This window comes from Equus przewalskii, chromosome 27 (assembly GCF_037783145.1).
Source record: "Equus przewalskii isolate Varuska chromosome 27, EquPr2, whole genome shotgun sequence".
Taxonomy (NCBI): domain Eukaryota; kingdom Metazoa; phylum Chordata; class Mammalia; order Perissodactyla; family Equidae; genus Equus; species Equus przewalskii.
The window spans coordinates 31,155,049-31,179,773 of record NC_091857.1 but is presented as its reverse complement, the minus strand read 5'-3'; the positions used below and the strand labels follow the sequence as shown (position 1 = coordinate 31,179,773).

Below are 24,725 nucleotides of genomic sequence, written 5' to 3'. Positions count from 1 at the left end.
CCTGGGGTCTCCAAATGCCTGATTCTCTTGTCCACTATGACAACTTCAAAGAGAAAAAAAGAAAAGGCAAATCTTGCCTGCCGGAAATGAAAAACCCCTGGAGGGAGCAGATCTGAATATTTTATAATGGGTAGGAATAACTCATTTCCTTATGTCACGGCAGAGACAAAACCTACACCCGGTATTTTCCCAAGGAACTTTGCTCTTTCTAGATATACTCCCAGCATGAGGAAGCCCTGGCCATGAAGACCCTGGGGAGGTAGATGGTTCGCCGTCAGCCTTGCCCACAAAGAACGGGGGACACAGAGAATATTAATGTTCAACCCTAAAGAAATGTAAAGCTATTTTGTGGTGGGACAGTGTTCAATTTAAATTTCCTCAACATTTTGCCTAAGAATAGAAGGGGTTTTTTCCTCCTCCTTTTCATCTGTCACAGTGTGATGCTTCTGATGTCTAAGACTCCTGTGAATGCTGCAGTCAAATTTACAAAGACCATTTTACCTAACTCTTCTGAAGTCAGACTTTCGTTTCTTCTCTATCCCAGCCCTCTTTTGACGGCAGTCTATAAAATACTCGCTCAACATTCGACCCTGTAAAAGTTGCAAACTGGAGGTCTTGAAAAGGAGCGGGTCGCCTCAGTTGGTCTGGGTGATGGAGCCAGCTCTCTGCTGCTGGGTTTGTGAACTGGTCCTCAGGCCTCATTGCTAGTTTCCCAGCGAGACCTTTGCTGTGGTTCTTGGAAGAGAATCCACCTAAATAGAAAACATGTAAAAGCCCATGGACTATTTTTGCCAAAGGTACAAAAAAATACCGAAATTCCATGTTCTTTTTTTGCTTACGAAGTACAGATAGGTGACCACCTGAGTTTATAAAGTGTTTATGATGGTGCTAATTGTAATTATTCGTAAGGCTGTAATTGAGCGGTCAATACCTGCTGTAAGTTCAACAGTGTGAACATAAACACTCCTACCTGGAAAGCATAATCAACTCCTCTCATCATTATCGTCATGATTCCATAAAACCTTTGGAAGGAACAGTTATCAGATGAAAGTCTTCAAGAATCAAACACAAACTATATTTCAGTATCTTTTGGGGGAGAAATCATAGAACAACACCAAATACTTAAGTAGGCTTACTGAACACTGGTAAACAGGCCACAGACATGTATAACATATTTAAACAAAGGTGACTACAGTCATATGCCACATGACGACATTTCAGTCAATGACAGATCACATATACAAAGTGGTACCATAAGATTAGTACCTAGTTGTGTAATAGACTATACCAACTAAGTTGGTGTAAGTATACTCTATGATGTTCGCACAATGGTGAAATCGCCTAAGCACATTTCTCAGAACATATCCCCATCAAGAGGCAGTGCATGACTGGAGTTTCTTATTAACAGACTTTTTATTTTTTTAAATCCCGCCCCACTCTACATGTAACTGACCTCCCTGATTCTCTGCAGATACAAGGCAGATCCAGCCATCCCCACCGTGGTCCTACGATCAGTCCTACCAGTACCTGGGATCGATCACCTCCCCTTCTGTACACCCAGCAACACCCATCTCGCCTGGACGGGCCAGCGGCATGACAACCCTCTCTGCAGAGCTTTCTAGTCGACTCTCAAGTAAGCTGCTTGAAAACACACTCTGAAGTCACACTAGGGTGGAAAGTTCGGGAGACTAGAGGAGATGCATGAAGGGGTTGGCAGTCATTTTTAATTGGATAAAATATGTTTTAAAGACAAGGTTGTCTATCTCTAAGTCCTACACCCATGCACTGATTTTCCTTGACACCCAGAGGCAGAGATTATGGATGTGGAGACGGAAGTGGCTTGCAGAAGTGGATTCCTTGGAGGTTGCTCACATTTGGCAGGCAAGGGTGGCAGCTTGAGGGTTAATAATATAAAAGGCCAACGTAGTCTGCTTCTAGAACTCAGACGGGACTGGTCCAGCTGGTGGGGGTGAGCTTTCACAGGGCACGTGAACAGCACACTGGGGTGCATGTGGAATGGGAAACAAGGATACCCCAAATGAGACATTTCCGACTAAGCTGCTCATACTGGGTTGGAGGAACAGAGTGGGAAGCTCAGGTGTCGTGGTTAGCATAATTGTTGTTAATACGAGCTCATTAAATATTAGTCATTTAACCTATGAGACCTCTGGGCTTGGCACTCACTCTTGCTCGTGGGCAGGGAAATCGGAGTTACAGAGAAAAATTCCTTTGTTGACAGCAAAAGAAGAAACTCCCTGTTTGGGGCTTTGAAATTGGAGCTGGACCAAACTGTGAAAATCCCTCAGAGAAGTTCAGCCTTACGAAGCCTGCAAACACCCTTCATGTGTGTTGGGGGGAGGGCGGCTGTTTTCGCTTTTCAGCTCTTGGGATCAGATTATAGCAGATTAGGGGGAAGGGTAGGGGCAAAGGTGTCAAGTCTGCCATTTTAAACACTGTATAATGTTGTGTTTTGCAGACAATGGTGCTTACCTGAGATTTCACCAAATGCTCTAGCTTCTTCTCAGAGCTTCAGAGAGTACCTTCTCAGAGCTCCTCAACAGCAGCACTATTGCCATTTGGGGCCGGATAGTTCTTTGTCGTGGGGGGCTGTCCTGTGCAATGTAGGATATTTAGCACTATCTCCGACCTCTAGATGACAGTAGCAGCCCCTAATCATGGCAACCAGAATTGTCTCCAGACATTCTAAATGTCCCAAAGGCCAAAACAGTCCCCTAGTTGAGAACCACTGCCTTCAAGTATTCTTGGGCACTATAGTGAAATAGGAAAGCCAACATAGTTGCTCAGTTTTCACAGTATTTTTGGCCATTAATGCCAAGATTTTCATGGCACCTCCTGGGCGAAGGAGCTGAGGGAAAAGCATAGGAATTACGATGTCTGTCCAGCTTGTTGTTTTAGAAGTTCTGTTCCCTCAGGACTGGTTTGATTCCAAAGGCACTTGTCAGCTTTTATTGATTCTTCTCAGTGGCACTGCTCTGCCCACTGGCTATGGTCTACATCTGAAAGAATTACTGTTTTCCTTGGAAATGTCCCTGCTGTGGGTCTGTCCCTTGGAATTTATTATGTAAGTCTTTTGACTTGGTCACCACCCAAGATCGGCACCTTATAGTCCAAGAACCCTAGGGGCCAGCTGCTCTGGCTGACCAGTGTTCACAGGCAAGGGTGACTTTTTTTTTTTTAAAGGAATGAGTAACATGTGTACTCCCAAATCTCATATCGGTTACACTTTTGAATAACCTAGGCTTCAATGACCCAGGGAGTATGGAAGGATATTTTATGGCACGAGGGTGTGAAGCAGATAAAAACCATGTCCCATTTTAGCACCCAAGAACGATCCTCTGCTGTCGTGGAGGGGGGACCAGAGAGAATTGCAGATGAGCTTTCGCCAGTGGGGGAGAACAGCGGGGGCACCTGCTCTTCAACTTGGCAGATCGCCCTCTGAGAAATCAAGCCTGGAGCACAGGCCTGAAAAGTGTTGTCCTAGGCTTGGGGGCAGGAGGGGGTTGGGACACATAAAAGAAAGTGGCTGCCTGGCCGCCAGCTTTGAGAACCCGACACTGCTCTGTGCTGGCCCTTCGTCTTAATCTCGCCTCCCAGCTCTGTGCTCTGCCCCCTGCCTGCCCCCGGCTCCAACTGGGCTTCCTTCTGCATGGGGCACTTGCACTCTGTCACTCTCTCTCTCTCTCTCCTTCCTTTGCAGACAGACTCCACACCTTGTCTGAAAACAGTTGTCATCTGGAGGTTTTCTTTTCTTTTGCTTTTCTTCTTTTTATAAAAAAATTAATGTTCAGCTGCCAACCTGGGAGACAGACAGCATGCATTAATCTGAGTCATGCAAAAGATCCTTTTAAGGCAGCCATTATCTGCTCCGGCTGTTTAATCCTTCGGGGGTAGTGGGAGGGGCCCGCGTGGGGCTGCTTTCCTCCACGTCAAGTTGCGGAAGGAAGGCTTGAGCCGTCACGGCAAATATTTAGCCCCAGCGGTGGGGAAACATTTCCAACCAAAATACCTGAACCTCCTAATCCCCAGATTTCCTACTCTTTAAAAGCTCCCTGTGAATACCAGGGGTCCCCACCTCTGTCCACACTGCTACTGAATAAGGGGGCACCAGGCCAGCCAAAAGGACAGATGAGCTATGGCCGGGTGGGTGAATCGTGCATGACTGGTGGCGCCTGGTAGAAGGTGTCAGACTAGACATAAGAATGGAAACAAACATTTGACTAGATCATTTGAATCTAAGCATCTAGAGGGCCGAAGTTGTTTTATTTTCAAAATGTGCATAAAATATAATTTGACCAAATGGATGGTACTGTGGAGACAGAAGCAGAATCACGGGCAATATTTAAGATCTTCCAGATTTCTGCCCACAAGTGAAACTACTATTTCCCTCTGACAGCTGAGACTGTAACATCATCCCATTACTTATGTCCATGACAAACCATGGACTCACTCAGGATTCCAGTAACTTGGTCCCATCACCAGGTTACCACGTAGTAGCTGGAACAGACTGACAGAACATGTCCAGACATTGCCGTGAAACAGAGTGACCTTTCATTCATTTTCCCGTGGATTCACCTTTTTGTCTCAGGGCAAGTGAAGCAGGAGGAATAATGGCCGGAGTCATTTATTTGTGTTCGGAGTATTGCATCAGATGACAACAAATTGATCGTATTGCCTAATGCTTTTCCTCCTGCCTCGGCTTCTCCCTAGACTATAGAAATCTAACCGGAAAAATGGAGTAAAGCTTCCTGTTAACACTCAAACATGTCACAGCTGTCCGTGGGAGCAAAAACAAGTGACACGGGGCTTGCTCAGAGATGGCCCCAGTGAGCGGGCAGGGACAAACACTGTGGAATGAGGTGCGGCCTGGCTTCAGGACGAGCAATGGCCATGGCAGGGCAGCTCTAGAACCTCTGTCAGTTTACAGCTTTTTCCCTGCCCACATGTCTGACTTGCTTTGAAAAGATTAACAGGAGTGTCTGTTTGAAAGTCAGACTCCTGGTTTCCTCATTAGTGGAGAGATTTGCTGCAGACTTCGGTTGTTTCTATAAACTTTAATTACCTCTCTGACGAGAAGTATATCCCTTCAGCACATTCGCCCCAAATTTACAGAGGAGCTCATTTGGAGGGAGGAAGGGACGGGAAGGGGAAGGGACAGGGGACAGGAGACAGGGGAGAGGGGAGAGGAGGCAGGGAGAGAAAGAGAGCGAGAACCAGAACACTAGCTCTCCCTGCTGGAATAATAGGCTTGAAATATGAGGAAGCTGATCAACAGCGGATGCCTTCCAAAAACAGATTAATCCACCCTGGTAGCTTTCCTTTCAGAGCAAGTTTTGGCTCCATCAAGTTTCTCTGTGGGCCAGAACACAAAAGGACACAGGCCACATGCCATCCTGAGCTGGGAGTTATTTTGTATGTTGATTTGAGAACTTAACAAATTTTAAAACATTTCGTTCTTGTCTCTGCTCTGTTTGGTTGCTGTCTTTTGGGTTTGCTGATGTAAAGGCTATAGTCCTGGCCTGGTCATTTAATGAACAATTCTGAGGAACAGAAAGTACCTAGGATGCCATTCTACATCTCCAGCGGTGGTTCTCAGCGGGGGGTGATTTTGCACCCCCCTCACCCCTACCCCAGGGACTTTGGCAGTCTGGAGACATGGTCGGTTGTCACAACACTGGGAGTGGGGGCACTACTGACATCTGGTGGGCAGAGGCCAAGGATCCTACAATGCACAGGACAGCCCCACACCACCCCAACAAATAACTATCTGGCCCAAAATGTCATGGTGCCACTGTTGAAAAACTCCGATCTACAGGACACAGGGAACCCTCCCTGGCACCCAAACCCCCTAGTAGTTCCCAAGGGCAGCCTGTGGTGAATAAAAATGTAGAACGACGTAGTGAAGGACAGCCAAAAGCAGATTGTGAAACTGTAAATGCATCCTAACGAAATGCGTTTTATAGACAAAGCTTTGCCATTCCTGGCAGAATTGCAACGTGTGCAAAACAGGGAGTGGATAAGTCAAGGTCCTGCAGCAATTCATGTTAACAAACCAGTGAAGCACATATTAGAGAATATTAGGTGAAATCGAGGCTGTATTATTTCTAAAAATGTGGAACTAGTCTGAAGGTGGATGTCGGGGAGAAAGAGAGGTATTAGTAGCCACTGACGTTCACTCACAGTCGCTTACTCTGGCATGCATTAGATTGAATCACAGGAAATTGCCAATATTTAACTGTTTGAAGCTTACAGAAATGGCAATTTCCTATGATTCAACCTAAATATTATGTATAATGTATTAAAATGTTATATATTAATATTGTTGTGACACAATTTCATAGGTATGATATATTCTATTAATATTAATCTATTAATGCATCCATTACACTAACAATTATTAATATTAATCTATTAACGCATCCATTACACTAGCAATTATGATAGAATGTTATATGGTGTTATTTATATATTGTTATAATTATATTAATATCATGGATTAAATTTATATTATCACTGGTATATTAATATATTGATTATATAAAGGGCTGGCAAACTTTTTTCTTAAAAAGCCAGATACTAAATGTTTTAGGCTTTCTGGGCCCTATGGTCTATGTCACGACAACTCACCTCTGCAGTGACAGCTCAAAAGCAGCCATAGGTAATACATAAAAGAATGAGTGAGGCTTATTCCAACAAAAGTTTATGTATGGACACTGATATTTAAATTTCATATAATTTGCATGTCAGGAAATATTAGTTTTCTTTTGGTTTTTTCCAACCATTTAGAAAAGTAAAACTCATTCTTAGCTTGTGAGCCATACAAAAGTTGGTGGCAGCTGGATTTGGCAGGTGGGTTTGCTAACCCCAGAATTATATCAATATTATATCTATATTACACACATTATGTCTAGACTATCTGTATTATATATTATAACCATACTACACTGCATACCACATTACATTACATCATATCATATATTACTATCTTCTATTACTAGAGATTATCATACCATCTCCCTGGGCAGCAGCATTCTGGGTAATCCCCCTGTCCCTGGGCAGCAGCATTCTGGGTAGTCCCCATCTCCCTGAGCAGCAGCATTCTGGGTAGTCCCCATCTCCCTGAGCAGCTGCATACTGGGTAGTCTCCCATATCCCTGGCAGCAGCATTCTGGGTAGTCCCCATCACCCTGGGCAGCAGCATTCTGGGTAGTCCCCATCTCCCTGGGCAGCAGCATTCTGGGTAGTCCCCATCTCCCTGGGCAGCAGCATTCTGGGTAGTCCCCATCACCCTGGGCAGCAGCATTCTGGGTAGTCCCCATCTCCCTGAGCAACTGCATACTGGGTAGTCTCCATCTCCCTGGGCAGCAGCATTCTGGGTAGTCCCCATCTCCCTGGCAGCAGCATTCTGGGTAGTCCCCATCACCCTGGGCAGCAGCATTCTGGGTAGTCCCCATCTCCCTGGGCAGCTGCATACTGGGTAGTCTCCCATCTCCCTGGCAGCAGCATTCTGGGAAGTCTCCATCTCCCTGAGCAACGCATTCTGGGTAGTCCCCGCCTCCCTGGGCAGCAGCATTCTCGGTATCCCTCCTGTGGGCGGGCCGGCAGCGGGAGGGGCGTGGCCTCCCTGAACTCCCATCTCACGATATTTCCCTCCCGCCCGCCCCACAGCGGCGCCGGACCTCACGGCTTTCGGAGACCCGCGCCAGTTCCCCGCGCTGCCGTCCATCTCAGACCCTCGCATGCACTACCCTGGCGCCTTCACCTACTCTCCCACGCCCGTCACGTCGGGCATCGGCATCGGCATGTCGGCCATGAGCTCAGCCACGCGCTACCACACGTACCTGCCGCCGCCCTACCCGGGCTCGTCGCAGGCGCAGGGCGGCCCGTTCCAGGCCAGCTCGCCGTCCTACCACCTGTACTACGGCGCCTCGGCCGGCTCCTACCAGTTCTCCATGGTGGGCGGCGAGCGCTCGCCGCCGCGGATCCTGCCGCCCTGCACCAACGCGTCCACCGGCTCGGCGCTGCTCAACCCCAGCCTCCCGAACCAGAGCGACGTGGTGGAGGCCGAGGGCAGTCACAGCAACTCCCCCACCAACATGGCGCCCGCCGCGCGCCTCGAGGAGGCCGTGTGGCGGCCCTACTGAGCGCCCGCGCCGGCCGGCCTCCGTCCTCGAGGCAGCCAGGCCCGGCGTCCCGGGAGGAGCCTCCTCCAGGCCCAGCCTTCTGTTCTGAAACCCGCATCGGCCCGGCCACCGTCGGGGGGCGCGCGCCCCCGTGACCCCCGTGATCCCCCGGGGACCGGGGAGCTCGCTCGAGGCCGGGCCCCCAGGCCGCCTGCGCTTCTGAAGTCCGTGCAGCTCGCCAGTCGCTGTTGGCCCGTCTCCGAGTTTTCAAACCTGACACGACTTGAGGCCGTCCACGCCACCACCACGTGGACACGTTGTAAGGCAAACAGGAAGATTCCCAGAGGGAAACTGTGAATGCTTCTGATTTAGCAATGCTGTGAATAAAAGAAAGATTTTATACCCTTGACTTCACTTTTTAACCAAGTTGTTTATTCCAAAGTGTGGAATTTGCGTTGGTGGGGGGAGGGGCTGGGGGGGGCAGAATGCAACTCATCCTGTTTGGCATCTGATTTCATATTTTTCGTTTTCTTTTCCAGCACCTTATAAATTGCAAAATGCGTATTTGCATTTGGGGTGGTTTTTATTTTTATATATATGAATTTCAGCTTGCTTATTTCTTGCTTTGACAATTGAAAGAAATATGATTCCTTTTCCTGTAAGTTTTTATTTAACTTTTCTTTTGGACTTTTGTGTAGTTGTTTTTTGAGGAACAGCTACGGCTTTGGGTCATTTTCAACTACTGTATTCCCACAAGGAATCCCTAGATATTTATGTATCTTGATGTTTAGACACTTACTTATGTGTTGATACTTTTTTTTATTATTTAAATGTGCTTATATTAAGAAGAAAAATATCAAGTACTACATTTTTTGGTTTTGATAGTAGCCAAAGTTAAATGTATCACATTGAAGAAGGCTGGAAAAAAAGGATGGGTAATGTGATCACTTGGTTATCTAAATATTGTTTACATTAAACTCCCTTTCATGTTAATCAAACGAGTTGGTAGCTAATGCAGCAATGTTTTTAAAAGGCTTTTTAGATACTGAGGGTCACTCCAAGGATCTGAAGTATGGAATTTTCTGCCAAGCTCAACAAAGGGTCTCATATCTGACTCCCTCCTTTCAAACAGAAAAGGTCAAATCCGGTTCCAGAGGGTTCAGGTAGATGCCAATAATTGCACCTCTGGGGAAGATTTCTTTTCTGCCTAGGGGTTTGCTCACTCCGTGGCCTCGTGATAATTTCAAACATGCTTTGTAACAAAACGAATCCAAAGTAAGCTGTGTGGAGGAGCAGTATCCCCATGGGAACCAAATGAATGAGTTTAGGGGTTCCTTAACTGCTGGATTCTGGGGTAGGAAGGAGATCATCTGAACACAGAGTTCAGATTTTTTAGTTCCAAGAAAATACTTCTCTTTGATACAGTACCTGTTCATTGACGCAGAACAAAACCTGTAGCTACCTGCAAAGGCTGGAAGTGGAAGGGACTAGATCAGGTGCCTTTGACCCCTGAAGGTCTCCAGCTGAATTGTCCTAGGGTGGGCCCAGAAGCAGGTCTGAAAAGCCAGTTTCCCTGTGTGCTCAGTGGAGTCTCGGGGGAGAGCATCGTCCCAACTGTGCAGGACCCCATCGCGTGCTGCTCGTTCACCACCCATTTTTGCGTTGGTATCACCTGGCTAAAACCCTTCCCTGTGGGGTACGTGCCCTTTTACCCATGCATCAGCATGACAGGGAAGATTCATGTCATTGCTGCCCATGGCTACAGTTCAAATGTATCCAATGTCACTGTAAATTTTATGGCACTATTTTTATTGGAGGATTTGGCCAGAATGCGGTTGTTGTACAACCATAAATACCAACTGCTGATTTTGACCTGTGTGTGCTCAAAACGATCTGGTTGTTATTTAATGTACCTCTTAAATTAGTTGAAACGATTTCAGGTCAACTCTGAAGAGTATTTGAAAGCAGGACTTCAGAACAGTGTTTGATTTTATTTTATAAATTTAAGGATTCAAATTAGAAAGATCTTTGGCTGCAGGCAGCAAAACAGCTGGACTTATTTAAAACAACTTGTTTTTGAATTTTCTTATATATATATATTGATTATTTGTTTTATACAGATGCAGTAGCACTTTGGTAAGAGTTAAAGAGTAGAGCAGTTTGTTGTCAGGCAGGTCATTCTTACCTAGAAAACAGCTAAAGCAGATCTTGGAGAAACTCAGAATATGTTCATTTTCATTTTCGACATAATTCTCCCTCCACAATTCCATTTCATGTTTTATTCTATATTACATTTTTGCAGCAAAATTACCCTCCAATTTAAAATTACCCGCAGTAAGCCTAAAAATTTTATTTCTGAAAAGGATCATTAGCCCATTTACCCCAAATTGAATTTAAATGTTCTTTTCAGGACATATTGCCATATCTGACCTGACAAAATGTTTGGAAAAAATGAAGGAAAAAAAATTTGCATTTTTCAGTTCAATTCTGGTACCTGAAGATATTCCAACTCAAAATCAGCCTAATGCCCTACAAGGAAATCAGATAATATCTCACAGTGAGTCTTCATTCTCAAAGCCAAGTATGAGGAGGGCTTGTCACCTTGCTGTAGACCCACAGGTTTGGCCATTCAGAGTTTCACAGACCCTTATCAGCATATATGGTATTTAATCGTTCCAGAGGAAAAGTGAAATCTTAGTTGTTTTGGAGATAGGTCTCATACGATGCTTTTTTTTTTTTTCCTGAGGAATTACATTCATTGCCTTCAGGAAAAATAAGGTGGTCTTTATATCAGGGAGACCCTTAAGCCAATAATGTCATAACTGGATGTATCTGGGAGCATTGGCCCAAGAGAAGAAAGATTAAATAAGCCATTTCTTCTGCTTATTCATGCCCTTATTTATAATTTCCACATAGACACATTTCAGTTCTTATCATTTTTCTATCAGAAAATACTTATATTTCTCTCCCACTCCACCTCCCCAGTATCGCCCTCTTTCTCTCTTCCTCCCTGTCCTCCTTCCCGCCTTTCTATAAGGAGATAGCACATTCCCCCTCCCCCAACACCAAGTGTCCAGAACACAAGGAACCGTAGTCTTCCTCCCTTTACCTAAAGGAACGTGGTGAGTCAGCCTTTCTCCTGCTTGTGGGTTTCTTCCAGCAGAACAGAGACATTGCCAACCATTTTGGATCTGCTTGCTGTCCAAGTGCAGCAACTGAAGCCTTCTCGGGCAAATTACAATCAGTGAGTTAATAGACAGCCTCTGTGCTGCCTAGGGTTTCTGTGCACATAAACAGAAATGCTCTGATTAGAAAGGAAATGAATGGGTTCACTCAAATGTCCTGCAATTTAGGATTGCAGATTTCTGTTCTTGAAATACCTATTTCCTTGGGACATTCCGTCCTAGTGGTTTTTATTTTTGGTGGTTTTTGTTTTCTGGAGAAATGACATGTTTGGGGTCTTTTATACATGAAAAATCAGTTTAACAATAATCTTGGAAAACATTTTTTACATCTGAACAAAATGCCTTTTTGTTTACCTGCAGTATAAAATTGTTTGGGGATTTTTGTTTGTTTGTCTGTCTGTCTGTTTGGAGTTTTTCCCCTCCCTTTAGCCAGATCAGTATTCATGAGGCTGATCATTTGGCATTTTTTTTTCCTTCCAGAAGAGTTGCATCAACAAAGTTAATTGTATTTATGTATGTAAATAGATTTTAAGCTTCATTATAAAATATTGTTAATACCTGTAATAACTTTTTTCAATTTTTTGTGTGTGTTTCTAAAGACTTTTTCTTATGTTTGCTAAATACTGTAGACAAAAAAATGCTTCTTTCTACTTTGTTTATTTTAGACTTAAAAACGAGCTACTTTTTATTCACTTTTGTAAAGAGCTCATAGCATGGTTCCAATTTTTTTTTAAAGTTCACTTTTTGTTTTAGGGGAAATGAATGTGCAAAGAAAAAAGAACTGTTGGTTATTTGTGCTATTCTGGATGTATAAAAATCAATGGAAAAAAATAAACTTCCAAATTGAAATGACAGTATAACACATCTATTGCAAAAGTAACATTGGGAAATGCAGTCCTATTTAAAACAGGCCCAACCTAGTGTCTCTGTGCAGCAGTGGCTGGATCTGTTCACAAAGTATCCTGGAAATTTGTGTTTCTTTCTCCCTGGTACTGACATAGTGAACACTTCCTAAAAAGGAACTGTCAATCTTGAGTTTTAAACCAGATATGATATGAGAGAACACCCCAGAAGCGCCTCGCCAAGGTGTTTCTAGATAGCGCAGGAGACCAGGCACTCCATCGTACATGGGCCAATGCACGTAGTCAGAGTAGCTGCCCCGCCTCTGCCGGGAGCATTCGTCATGCCCAGCCTGTGCAGGGCAGCTGGACTGCTGCTGCCCAGGAACCATTGGAGCGTGTCTTTGTACCACAGTTTCTTCTGTAAATCCGATATCATAACTAGTGAATGGCAAATAAACAGTTTGGCAAGTACGTACACCATATCACATTGGTTTCGTCTTTCTCTGAGACGGAGGGCTGGGAAGCCGCAGGAAGCCCACTGCAACATACAGGAAAATGCCTTCACAAGCAGCTCCTCGCAGGCTGTCGGTCTCCCAGCTGAAATCTGTGCCCTCTCCTCCCAGTGCTCCCAGCGTACCCTGGCTCCGGAGGGCATGATGGCCTAGGAAAGGCCCAGGCTCCTGGGGTGGCTTCTTTGGATAGGAAGGAGCACTGAAGCGTGTTGTAGAGCTTATTTAAAAAAAAAAGAAAGAAAGAAAGAATTATGTGGAGTTTGCAAACACAGAGTGGAAAGAGTGGATGTTCAACCTGAGGTCAACTGCCCTCATCTCCCTCCGTTCCTGTAATTATAGGAGTCAGGCTGGAGGAGTGGACAGGAGATTTGTGAAAGAAGCCCTTCCCTCACCACCACCCCTGTGCAAAGCATTATCAGTATTTCAGTCTCGAGATTCTGTGTGTGACCCAACTCACCTGCAAGCCAAGAACCACTGTCGAAAGCTCCTTCCCAGTTCTGTCACTGCCGTCTCATGGCCTTAAATGGTCTGCAGGGTGGCTACAAAGAAGGTCAGGAACCAAGGCCAGTGGGCTCAAAAGAAAGGCTCTGATATAGGAAGGAATGGCTAACGAGCAGAGGCAGGACATGGTGGAAGAACCAGGCCATCTATATTCAGAGAGGGAGCCTAGGGGAGCCAGGTGTCAGCAGTCAGACTGCCTGGCTTTGAACCCCCTTCTGTCTCACACAAGGGAGCAATTAAACCAGTGGCTTAGTTTTTCTCAGCTGTAAAATAGAGAAAATTATGCTTTAAGTTATGAAACTTTAAGTTCATACATGTCAAACACTTTCAAAAGTGCTTGGCACCTAACGCACGCTCAAGAAATCTTAAATACACGTGCGAAGTGATGCTGCTGATTATTAAAAATCTAAACAATATCAAATAAAAAGTTAAAACGTCTTCCACTTCTCCCAATCCATGCCTTGCTGTTACTGTCAACTGTTTCTTGTCCACCATTCCGACATTTTTCTATACTCATAATACACATCACATATTTTATCTAGACTCAGTCAAAAAGGCATCATACGATACATATCATTTTTCACTTGAAATGCATCCTTCCACATCAGCACACTTAGATCCACTTCATTCCTTTCAGTGACTATACTGCATCAAATTGTATAGTTGTACTAATCGCTTCACCTCTCCCCCTATTTTTGGGCATCTAGGTTGCTCCCAGAGTCTTGCTATTACAACAGTTCTCTGCATATATCTTAGGCCCTTGTGCTAGAATTTTTGTACATTTAAAAGGAACCGCTGGTTTAAAATGATTTTACATTTTGACAGATACCTCCAGATTGCTCTTTCAAAAGATTTCGTTGAATTAGGTTTCTAGGAGCGGGGCCATGCAATAGGAAGAGGAAAACAGAAATTTGCTGGGTGGATGCTTCACTACCACCGTCTGTAGTAGGTTTTCAAACCAGACCTTAGCATCAGAGAGATTTCGTAGCTTCTGAAGTGCCCAAAGTATTCCAGAGGAGGAGTGTGGGCCTGAAGAAAAAATAACAACCACAAGCATTTATTAAGCGCTTACTGCAAGCTGGGCTCTGGTTTAAGTGCTTCATATATGCTAGTTTATTCACTTCCTACAATGGCCCTATGAGAGAGCCTGTCATCATCCCCATTTTGCAGATAAGGATACCGAGGCACAGTGAGGTTAAGCAATTCACCCATGGTGCCCGGGCTGTTGGTGGAGGAGCAGTGACTTGAGCCCCAGCAGTCTGGCGTGAGGCTCCCTGCTGTTAACCACTGTCTCTACTGAAGGTCTGAGCAACGTTAGACATTCATTGGTGAAAAGAGTTCTCTAAACCTTCAAGGGTGGCCTGTCTCTTCAAAGAATGCCTACTTCTTGCTCTGTGAGAGTTTCTGGATAAGCGGGGGAGCCCAAAGGGCTTCTAAAGAAATTGTTCACCCTGGCTCAGTGCTCAAGATCATGGAGAGGCTCCAGACTCAAAGTCCTTCCCTGCATGATCCAGGGTGTCAGGCAGACCCTGAGGAGTCTGCGTGCAGGCGTGGGCGGGGGCTGGGGTATGGCGGTCCTCCACACCTTCTCCATTCTGCCCTTCATTTCTTCATTTATTTCTAATGAATAAACTCTACTTTTTAGAACAGTTTTAGGCTTACAGAGAAATTGAGCAAATAGTTCAGAGCGTTCCCATCTCCTCCACTCCCCCCACCAGCACGCAACTTACCCTATTATTGACATCTTAAACATTGGTATGGTGCATTTGCAACCATTACTGAGCCATTATGGGTACTTTATTTTAACTAAAGTCCATAATTTATTCAGATTTCCTTAGTTTTCACCTAATGTCTTTTTTTTGTGCCAGGACCCCATGCCAGAGACCACATTTCATTTAGTTGTCACCTCTCCTTAGGCTGCTCTTGCCTGTGACAGTTTCTCGGACTTCCCTTGTTTATGAGGATCTTGATTATTTTGAAAGTACCAGTCAGGTCGATTGTAGGATGCCCCTCTACTGGAATTTGTCTGCTGTTTTTTCTCCTGATTAGACTGGGGTTACAGGTTTGGGGAAGGAAGATCACAGAGGCAACATGCTGTTTTTATCATAGCCTATCAAGGGTATAGACTGTCCACTTGATTTATGACTCTTGATGTTGACATTGATCAACTGGTGGAAGTGATGTTCGTCAGGTTCTCCTCTGTCAGGTTACCCTTCGATTTCCCCCCTTTCCACACTGTACTCTTTGGAAGGAAGTCACTACACACAGGTCACATTTAAGAAATGGGGAATTATGCTTTCCCTTCCTCTGGGAGGCGGGAGTACTTGGCTGAGACCACTAGGACAGCCCCTACCAACAGGTTGCACATCCTGTAGGATGCAGAGGACAGATGGCCCCTGGCTGAAGGGCTTTCTCTGCTCCAGAGGGGACAGGCAGCTCCTGCCTCTGCTAAATGCATGAGCACCCAGTCTCCGCCCCTCCAGCCTAGAAAATCCTAAGGTTCAGGGTTCTAGAAGCAGCTCCACGGTGCCTGGTCACTTTGGACCCATTGGCTATCTTTGTACAAAGTCAAATTTTCCTTCATCCCCAGATGATGCTGATAAAGTCCTTTTGGATCATTGCTGAGCTTTATCTTATGGCCTGACAGAATTCCCCGCATCTTGGTTCAAAACCAATCCACCCTGTGTCCATGACTCCCCTTAGGTGGGCTCTCAGCATCCAAGATTCCAGGATCCTAAGAGAACTCTGAAGTGAGCGGAGGCATCTTTCTCTCTGATGCATAAACATCCCTCCCCACCCTTTGGGGTTTCTCAGGGCTAGCTTTGCCTCCTTCCTGACCTGTAATAGAACTAAGTTCCCTGCTCATTTTCCAAAGAGAGAGGAAATGGATGGAATGTGCTTACTGCCCCAGCAGGAGGAGTGTTAGTCGTGTGCCAAATTTTAATATTGGTAATTAAGTTTTGCATACCTCAAATTCCCCCTCCAGTTTCCATTTCATTGATGCTGTTGTAAAGATTAATTAATGTTTTGAAAGTGTTTTGAAGATGAAAAGTCTTACACACATACAAAGTAGGATTATTTGTTACTACAAATAATTGAACGCAGCCACTTTCTTCCCTCACCTCAGTGATTGTGTGAGGGTTTCTGCAGGCTATTAAACGCTGTGGTGTTTCTCTTACAAAATGGTTGCCCTTCATCAAAAATGTATTCCATGGCAGTGAACAATGCAGAGTCTCTTCCCTCCTAAGGGGTGGGGTGGAGGGGGACGGCAGACTCCAAACAAATTAACATGTAACATATTGTATGTCAGACGGCATATTAATTTCCTAGGGTTGCGATAACAAAGTACCACAAACTGGACGGCTTCAAAGAACAGAAATTCATTGTCTCACAGTTTAGGAAGTTGGAAGTCTGAGATCAAGGTGTCAGCAAAGTTGATTCTGGCTAGAGGCTCTGAGGGAGAAGCTGTTCCGGACCGCTCTCCTTACCTGCTTCTGGGGCTTGCGCCCATCATTCGTGTTCCTTGCCTTGTAGATGCATCACTCCAATCTCTGCATCTTTCCTTAAGGCATTCTCCCTTGTGTGTCTCTGAGTCCAAATTTCCCTGTTCTTATAAGGTCATCAGTTACTCAATTAGGACCCACCCTAATCCAGTGTGACTTCATCTTAACTTGACTATATCTACAAAGACCCTATTTCCAAATAAAGTGATATTTACAGTTACTGGGAGTTAGAACTTGAACATATCTTTTGGGGAATACAATTCAACCCACAACAGATGGGGATATAGCTATGGAGGGTAAGGAAGATGGGGTGTACCAGGGATGGAGCACTGGGATGTCAGAGAATAGCAACCTATGAAGACTCGAAGGATGTAGGGGAGTGAGCCATTTTGGGGAATGGGAACAAGGAGTTCAAAGGCCCCAAGGCAGGACCTTGCTCGGTGTATTTGAGATCAAGAAGGCCAGTGTGGCTGAAGTAAAAGGAGATGGCATCACAGAGGTAGCATGACCAGGTTCCATGGAGCCATCATAATGGGATTTGGGCTTTTCTCTTGAGAGGGTTTTGAGTAGAGAAGTGACATGAGCTCACCTACTAGGCAGTTGTCCATCTACAGGGCATCTTCGTGCAAACTGAAAAGGATGCCCTTTCTTCCAAATGGCTGCAACCTTGAAGCAAAGCACACAGCTCAGTGAGTGGAGCAGGGCTGGATTTCATCCCTTGCTCAGCTGGGTGCTCCAGGGAGGAGATTATTACAGTAGAGTAGGTAAGACATGGTTGGGTTCTGAAGCTACTTTCAAAGTAGAGCCAACAGGGTATGCTGATGAATTGGAGATGGTGTGTGAAAAAGAAAGGAGTCAAGGATACCTTCAAAGTTTTTGGCCTGAGAAACTAGAAGGATGAAGTGGCCATTCCCTGAGATGGAAATCTGGGGAGGATTGAGTTTGTCTAGGGACCCCAGTCTCACAGTGGGGCAGGGGATGGGGAGACTGGACTATACATGCTCTTCAAGATTTCTTCCGTCCAGGTGGAAACAGAAGCTGTGGTAGCTGAAGAAGTTTGGTCCACCTGGCTTGTTAGGAATGCTGCCTGACAGCCACACACGTAGGTTTAATAAGAAAGCAGTATTACATTTTCTACTAGCACTCCATCATCAAGATCTGACTCTTTGCAAAACCTGGGGGCCCCTGGAACTCTCCTCTCCGCGTTCTCACTGTCCACTTTGATAGGTAAGGAATTTTTCTCTTCCCTTGGCCTTACTGCTCCTGGGCAGGCAGCCCCACAGAAATGGCCTAAGTGTTGGCTTCATCTTCTTCCTACACCAACCAGCTGGTATGCAAGGATGGAGGGAGGGTTTCACTAAGTTTGTGTGTGCCTTGATTTTGATTGTCAAACAGAATGGCCTGTATGTTAAAGCCTGCGAAAACAATAGGCTTCACATAGCTGAACTACCTGTACCTTCCTTCCATTAATGAATTTTAGAGAGCTAAAACCCACTAGTTGCCTACCCCAATATCTGTTTTCCTCAGTAATAGATTCCCTTGGGCACATGACTGCCTAGAAGAAAGACCACACCTCCCAGTCTCCCTTGAAGCTTAGTGTCCCGTGTGACAAATTTCTGGCCAATGTTATCTAAACGGAGGTGGGATACAGCAGCTTCTGGAGAACCTCCTTAAAGAAGAGTTGGGGTGCATACTGTGCCCCTCCTTCTTCATCCCTTCCCCAGCCTTGCTGCCTAGAATGAGGAGATGATGGCTAGAGGGAGAGAGCCACGCCCCAAGGAGGGCAGATGGCATTAGAAGGAGCCAGGCCCCATGTCTTTATGAAGGCCCCATCCCTGCATCTGGATTCATCTACATAAAAGAAAACTAAACATCTCTCTCTCGCTTAAGCCACCTATATGTGAGGTTTTCTGTCACTGGAGACAAACTTCATCCTAAGTGACACACACACACATAAATGGTTTCCATGGGGTCACCTCTGGCAGCAGCGCTGACTGGGAGAAGAAATGTTTCTCTTCTCTGAAACTCGGATCCCTTCCAGTTGATTAAGGCGTTTACTCAGGGTGTTCTGTGACAATTAGGTCGTGAGGAAGTGTGAGCAGGTAGTAGGGAAGCTCCAGAATCTACCATGATGAAGAGCCTGCTGCCTCCAGAAAGCTCCTCCTTAATTCTGCCCCAACGTTGGTAAGAACCCAAAAAGGTCTGGCTCAATTTGTCGCAAACCCATTTGCCTGTGATCCATTCACCTGAGAGTTAAGATCCCTTGAAATTCAATCCAGCTTAAAGGTTTTGGGTTCTTCCCCATGTCCCATTCTCATTTGACGTCTTGGTTTTTTAATTGTTGAATATGCTTAAGGGTGTTTCCGACTTATTTTTTAAAAATCTTTGCTTAGCAGTCATCAAATTTGCAGTGTTTCATAAATAATGGGAATTTTTTTTTCAACAGATACATGTCCTTTATCCCCTTGTGAATAAATGAGGGACTTTTTAGCCAGCTTTTCTGAAGATTCTTTTCTCAAATTTTAAGCAATATTGGTTTTTATTTTTTAATTTAGTTTTATTTACTTATGCTGTTTTGTATTGAGTTTCACATTAAGAGCTTCCAAACGGATGCAAAACCTTCAAAGAGGTGAATTTGAAGAGAACTGGCCCCTAGATGATTTTTTTTTTTAAAGATTGGCACCTGAGCTAGCAACTGTTGCCAATCCTTTTTTTTTTTCCTGCTTTATCTCCCCAACCCCCCTTCGCCCCCCGCCCCCCATACATAGTTATACATCTTAGTTGCAGGTCCCTCCAGTTGTGGGATGTGGGGCACCGCCTCAACATGGCCTGATGAGTGGTGCCATGTCCGCGCCCAGGATCCGAACCCTGGGCCGCCGCAGCAGAGCTCATGAGCTTAACCACTTGGCCACGGAGCCTGCCGCAGCCCTAGATGATTGATCATTAGGAAGGTTTTCTCTGAAATTTGGGTGATATGACCTCCCTAAATGTAATACATTTCCAGAATCTGAGCTCCCTAAGCCTAATCAAACGAGTTGAAATCTCCAAGCCTCAGCCTCCACACCCAAAGTACAGATAAAAATGTCCATTTTATTTAACTATTGTGAATAATAAATATGTTTGGCAAAAAATAAAAAGGAAGACAATAGAAAATGCCAGAGAAGATGAGGATTCACTGCCACTTGCACTTTTTGCAAGCGGAAGCATGAGTTGCTGTAGCTGCTTTGGAGAACAATTTGAAATTATCCTCAAAGAACTGAATACGTACTTACCCTAAGTCCCAGCATTTCCACTACTAGAAAAATACTCCATACAGTTTCTTATACACACCAGGAGATGTGTACAGATGCTTATAGCAACACTGATTCTAACAGCAAAAACCGGAAACAACCTAAATGTCTGCAATAGAAGAGGATAAATAAGTTGTGTTATATTCATACAACGGAATAGTATATAGAGATGGCAGTGAGTGGACTACCTTTGCATGAAACATGATGAATTATAGGGGAAAAATATCAGAAGAATATATAGAGTATAATTCTATTCATATACAGTTCAAAAGCAAGCAAAACGAAATAATTCTTTTTAGGGATGCATACTTAGGTATTATAAGAAAATTAGGGGAATGAATAACACAAAATTCAGGATACATTCAGTGGGCAAGGGAGGGACACATAAGAGATTCTGGGATACAGTTAGTCCTGTTTCTTAGCTTAGGTGGTGAATACACGCATATTTATTTTATCATCATCCATAGAACTTGGTACAAGTAGACAGCTAGTGAGATCAAAACTCACTTTGGGATCAACAGAGTTTGCTCTGGTCCAAGGTCCCCTTGGATTCCATGAACCCACCTGTCATGTGACAATTACAAAACTGTGGTCACCATGGGAACCAAGTAAAAGAGTAGATGGCTGCTGTTGGAGCTACAACTCGGAGCCCTCATTCCAGTGCCTATAGTTCTTATAAGTAAGGTGGAATTTATTTTGTCTCAAGGACAGGATCTTTTGGGTCAGAAGAAGAAAAAACACCAACATGCTGTTGAGACTCGAAGTATCCGTGTGTGTGAGTCACAATATTACTTGACCTCCTTTGAATGTCTCTTCATAACAACCATCCAGAACCCCTGACAATGTCCCTGCAGTTATTTATGAGCCCCCTCTTGTTGCTCCATGAAAAAGTAGAAATAGGCCTGTTGTCCATAGATTAACTCTCCAGATGTGGTTAATGATTTCAACGCTAAATAGGGGGATATGTGTATGTGGGTGGCACGGAAGGGTAGGAGATAGTTGGAGACCCTTCATCAAAGTAAGAGAAGGTAGCACAACCACAAATTTAAATTAGAAACAGAACAGTCTTTCTTTTCATTTCAATTGTCTCTTTCTTTCTTCACAAATACCTCACGTCTGTGTAATGATTGGTTCAAGCCCCACTTGGAAAACAAGCCCTTAGCAAGATTCCAGTTCATTGGTTAACAAGGAGGGAAGAAAGCTTGCTTCATGCTGTAAAAAGTTTGATGTAATTGCCCTCCTCCCTGGCCTCTTTTTATCTAACAGCAAACTCCTGCAATCCTGAGACTCTGCTTGGATTTTCTCCCAATATTTGCATACATAAATATAGGTCTGCAAGTGCACTGCCCCTGTTTATGAGCCTTTTAAAGATCAAAGAGTCATTTTCAGCTCTTGGGCTGTCACTTTAAAACATACTGTACTTTACCATTTAACGGGTAATTCTTCCAGAATAGCCCATGAGGCTCTTCCCATCCTGTCTTAACACTGAGTCCTACAGTTTGTATAAAGAAATGCCTTTAATGGAAGATACAACTCTATTTCCAACAGAGTTGGAAAAGGCTCAGTGCCTCCCTTTAAGACAGCTGAATTTTAAAGGATGCAGGTCTGAGCCTCCATATGTGTCATTCTGAAGATGCTATAACTATACTGATTCAAAATCGGTTGGTCACATTGACAAAAGAAACCATCACAAAGTCAGGGAAAAAGAAAGAGCTCACAAGACATCACTTCTCCAGATGCTGTCAGAACTTGAAATGTAAAGAATGGCTCCAAAGTCATGTACAGTCTGGGGAACAGGTCACAATGCTTAACAGCCATGGTCTCTACATGTTTACCTTGTGTTTTCTTGGCAACACCTTTAAGGTCAACATTGAGTTAAAATCTGAGCTTTGAGACAGTTTAAATTTCTTACATAGACTAAGATGACGGAAGAACAAATATGTGAAGGCAACAAACTGGAAGATACAGAAATAAAATACCAGAAACTAAGTTTAAATTGATGCATTTCTTGAAATTTTAAATATAATTTAGGTTTTCACAGAACTGGTTCTCAGAGGTATATCAGGCTTCCTGTCCTGAAGTTAGGAAGAGTCATGCATTTGGTATGTGAAAGGTAGATTTTGAAAGATTTCTGCCTCCAGTAATAGTGGAGTAATGTGTTGCACATCAACATTCTCATAAGGAATAACTTAAGAAAATTTCAGTGTGTGTGTGTGTGTGTTTGGAGACATCAAACCAAGCTAGCAGAGACTTAAGGAGCCAATATCCTAGAAAGAAATGGAAGAGGAAAAGAAGCAAAACGTGAGGCGAGTCTGACATTTGGCACTGATTTTGTTTTTCCCTTCCAGGCATCTTCTGTTTCTCAAGGATTCTGAGAAACAAATACTTCTGTTAGTCTTACAAGATACAGGGACAAAAATTGAGGTTCAGGGCCGTTTAAGGAAGAGAGGTGGAAAAAGTGCTGATAAATAGCCCAGGCTTTCAGTTGGGATGCTCAAAGAGCTATTCCTGGGAGTACAGCCTCACAAATACTGAAACCCAGACTCTAATCTCCCCAATATCTGCATGGATTAAGGTAAGTTTCTCTAAACTCAACTGCCTTCCAAAGCATACAGAGCCTCAAATTATCTCAACAATTTTTTATACACAATGCTTGATGTTCAAGTTGGAAATTACTTGGCACACCACAAGACATGAACAAACAACTGAAAACCAAAGGAAATCACAGATAAAAGAAATAGTCCCACAGGAGTTATCAGATAAAAACTTCAAAATATATGTGATTAATAAATGGAAGAAATTTAGATGGCTCTATGTAGACCCTCAGCAGAGAACTTGAAACTATAAAAAGGAAAAAGTGGACATTCTACTACTGAAAAATACTTGAACTGAAATTAAGAACTTAACCAATAAATTTACTAGTAAATGAGAGACAGCTAAAGAGAGGATTATTGACCTGGAAGATAGGTCAAAGGAAATAGCCAGACTGAAATACAGAGTTGTAAAAAGAAAAAAAAACGGTACATACAGAATGGAGCAAAAGAGACCTAACGTAGATGGTGAAAGGTCTAATATACATGTAATCAAAATTCCAGAAGAGGAAAAAGAGAACAGATAGGAACAATATTCAAAGAGATGACAGCCAAGAAGTTTCCACAACTAATAGCATCAAGTCACAGATGTAAAAGTGTTTAAAAAAAAACCAAGCAGTATAAATACTAAGAAAACTATACCTAGGGACATCATAGTAAAACTGTTGAAAGCCAAAAACAAAGAAAAAAATCTTAAAATCAACCAGAGAGAGGAGAAAAGAAATGTTACCTTCAAAAGAGTAAACATAAGAATGACAGGTAACTTTTAAACAGAAAAAGTAGAAGCCGGGAAATAATAGAGCTGCATTTTCCAAGTATTGCATCAAAATAACTGCAAGTTTAGAATTCCTTACCCAATGGAAAAAATATATATATACCTGAGCTAACATCTGTTGCCAATCTTCTTTTTTTTCTTTCTTCCCAAAGCCCCCCAGTACATAGTTGTATATTCTAGTTGTAGGTCCTTCTCGTTGTGCTGTGTGGGATGCCACCTCAGCAGGGCTTGATGAGTGGTACCACGTCCACACCCAGGATCCGAACAAGTGAAACCCTGGGCTGCTGAAGTGGAGCGCATGAACTTAACCACTTGGCCACAGGGCCAGACCCAAAAATATATTTTTAAATGAAGACAGAATAAAGACAGTTTCACACAAACAGAAACAGAGAATTTGTCACCAATGGAACTGCAATACAGAACAATTCTAAACAGAGCTCTTTGGGTGGCAGGAAAATGATTCCATACGGAAACATATGATGGAATAAAAAGCAAGGGAAATGGTCAAACACATGAGTATGAAACACTAATAATGTCTTGCGAGGTTTAAAAAATTTAGAGAAAATTAAAATAGGTGACGGTAATAACACTAAAAGCAGGAAGAAATAAAGTTAAATTGTCCTACGGTCCTCGCATTGTCTATGAGCGATAAAAAAATGCTAATTTACAGTAGATTTTAAGGTGAAAATGCATGTTGTAATCTAGAGTAACCATGTAGCATAAACATCTGATGGTTGTGGGGTTTTTTTATTGTAATGCTAGTGCCCTACTTAAGCTTTTGATTGCAGAGGCCTACACTTCAAAGACAGCTATCTGAACAAACACATTGGCAGCCACAGGACTAGATAAAGAGTGGGTGGCCCCACCCCTGAAGTTTCCTTTGTTATAGAGATCTCTGCTATTCGCTCGATTGTTTTTCCCTCCCTGTGTTTTAATTCCCATTTTTGTTTTAAATTCACAATAAAGAGTGAACCTGCAAAACTCTAGGCCCCCAACCTCCACCCCAATAAAAGCAGAACCCCAGACTTGCGTGCTCTCTCTCTCTCCCTTTGACCTCGCTGTGTGGCTCCAGGTGTGCCATGTACCCTCCAGGACCTGTGAGTAATAAACCTTCTCTCTTTTTCAAAGTTTCTAAATGGTTATTGCTGAGGGCATCTTACAATCATAATAAGAACGACAAGGGCAAGTCCAGCCACAACGCTGGTTTTGAAAGGGAAGATATCTATGGGGGGCTCGCCAAGGGCCCAGAAGAGAGTCCCCAGGCATTTCTAGCTGATAGCATCATAGCATAGGCTGAGACCAGCTAAACAAGAAAAACCTAAACAAAAAAAGAATACATTCTATAGGATTCCATCTATATAAAGTTCAAAAATAGGCAAAACTAA

General features: G+C 43.8%; 1 protein-coding gene across 8 annotated transcripts in view; it reads left to right on the top strand.

The window, feature by feature from the left end:
- Window positions 1–12,650, top strand: part of RUNX1 (RUNX family transcription factor 1) — a 263,836-nt gene extending 251,186 nt beyond the window's left edge. For all 8 annotated transcript variants that reach the window (XM_070597219.1, XM_070597215.1, XM_070597217.1 and 5 more), the window contains 2 exons: window positions 1,472–1,633; window positions 7,687–12,650. In XM_070597219.1, coding sequence (XP_070453320.1) covers window positions 1,472–1,633; window positions 7,687–8,162 — 638 coding nt within the window. In that variant the 3' untranslated portion in view covers window positions 8,163–12,650. The remainder of the gene's footprint in view (window positions 1–1,471; window positions 1,634–7,686) is intronic.
- The last annotated feature ends 12,075 nt before the right edge of the window (window positions 12,651–24,725 follow it).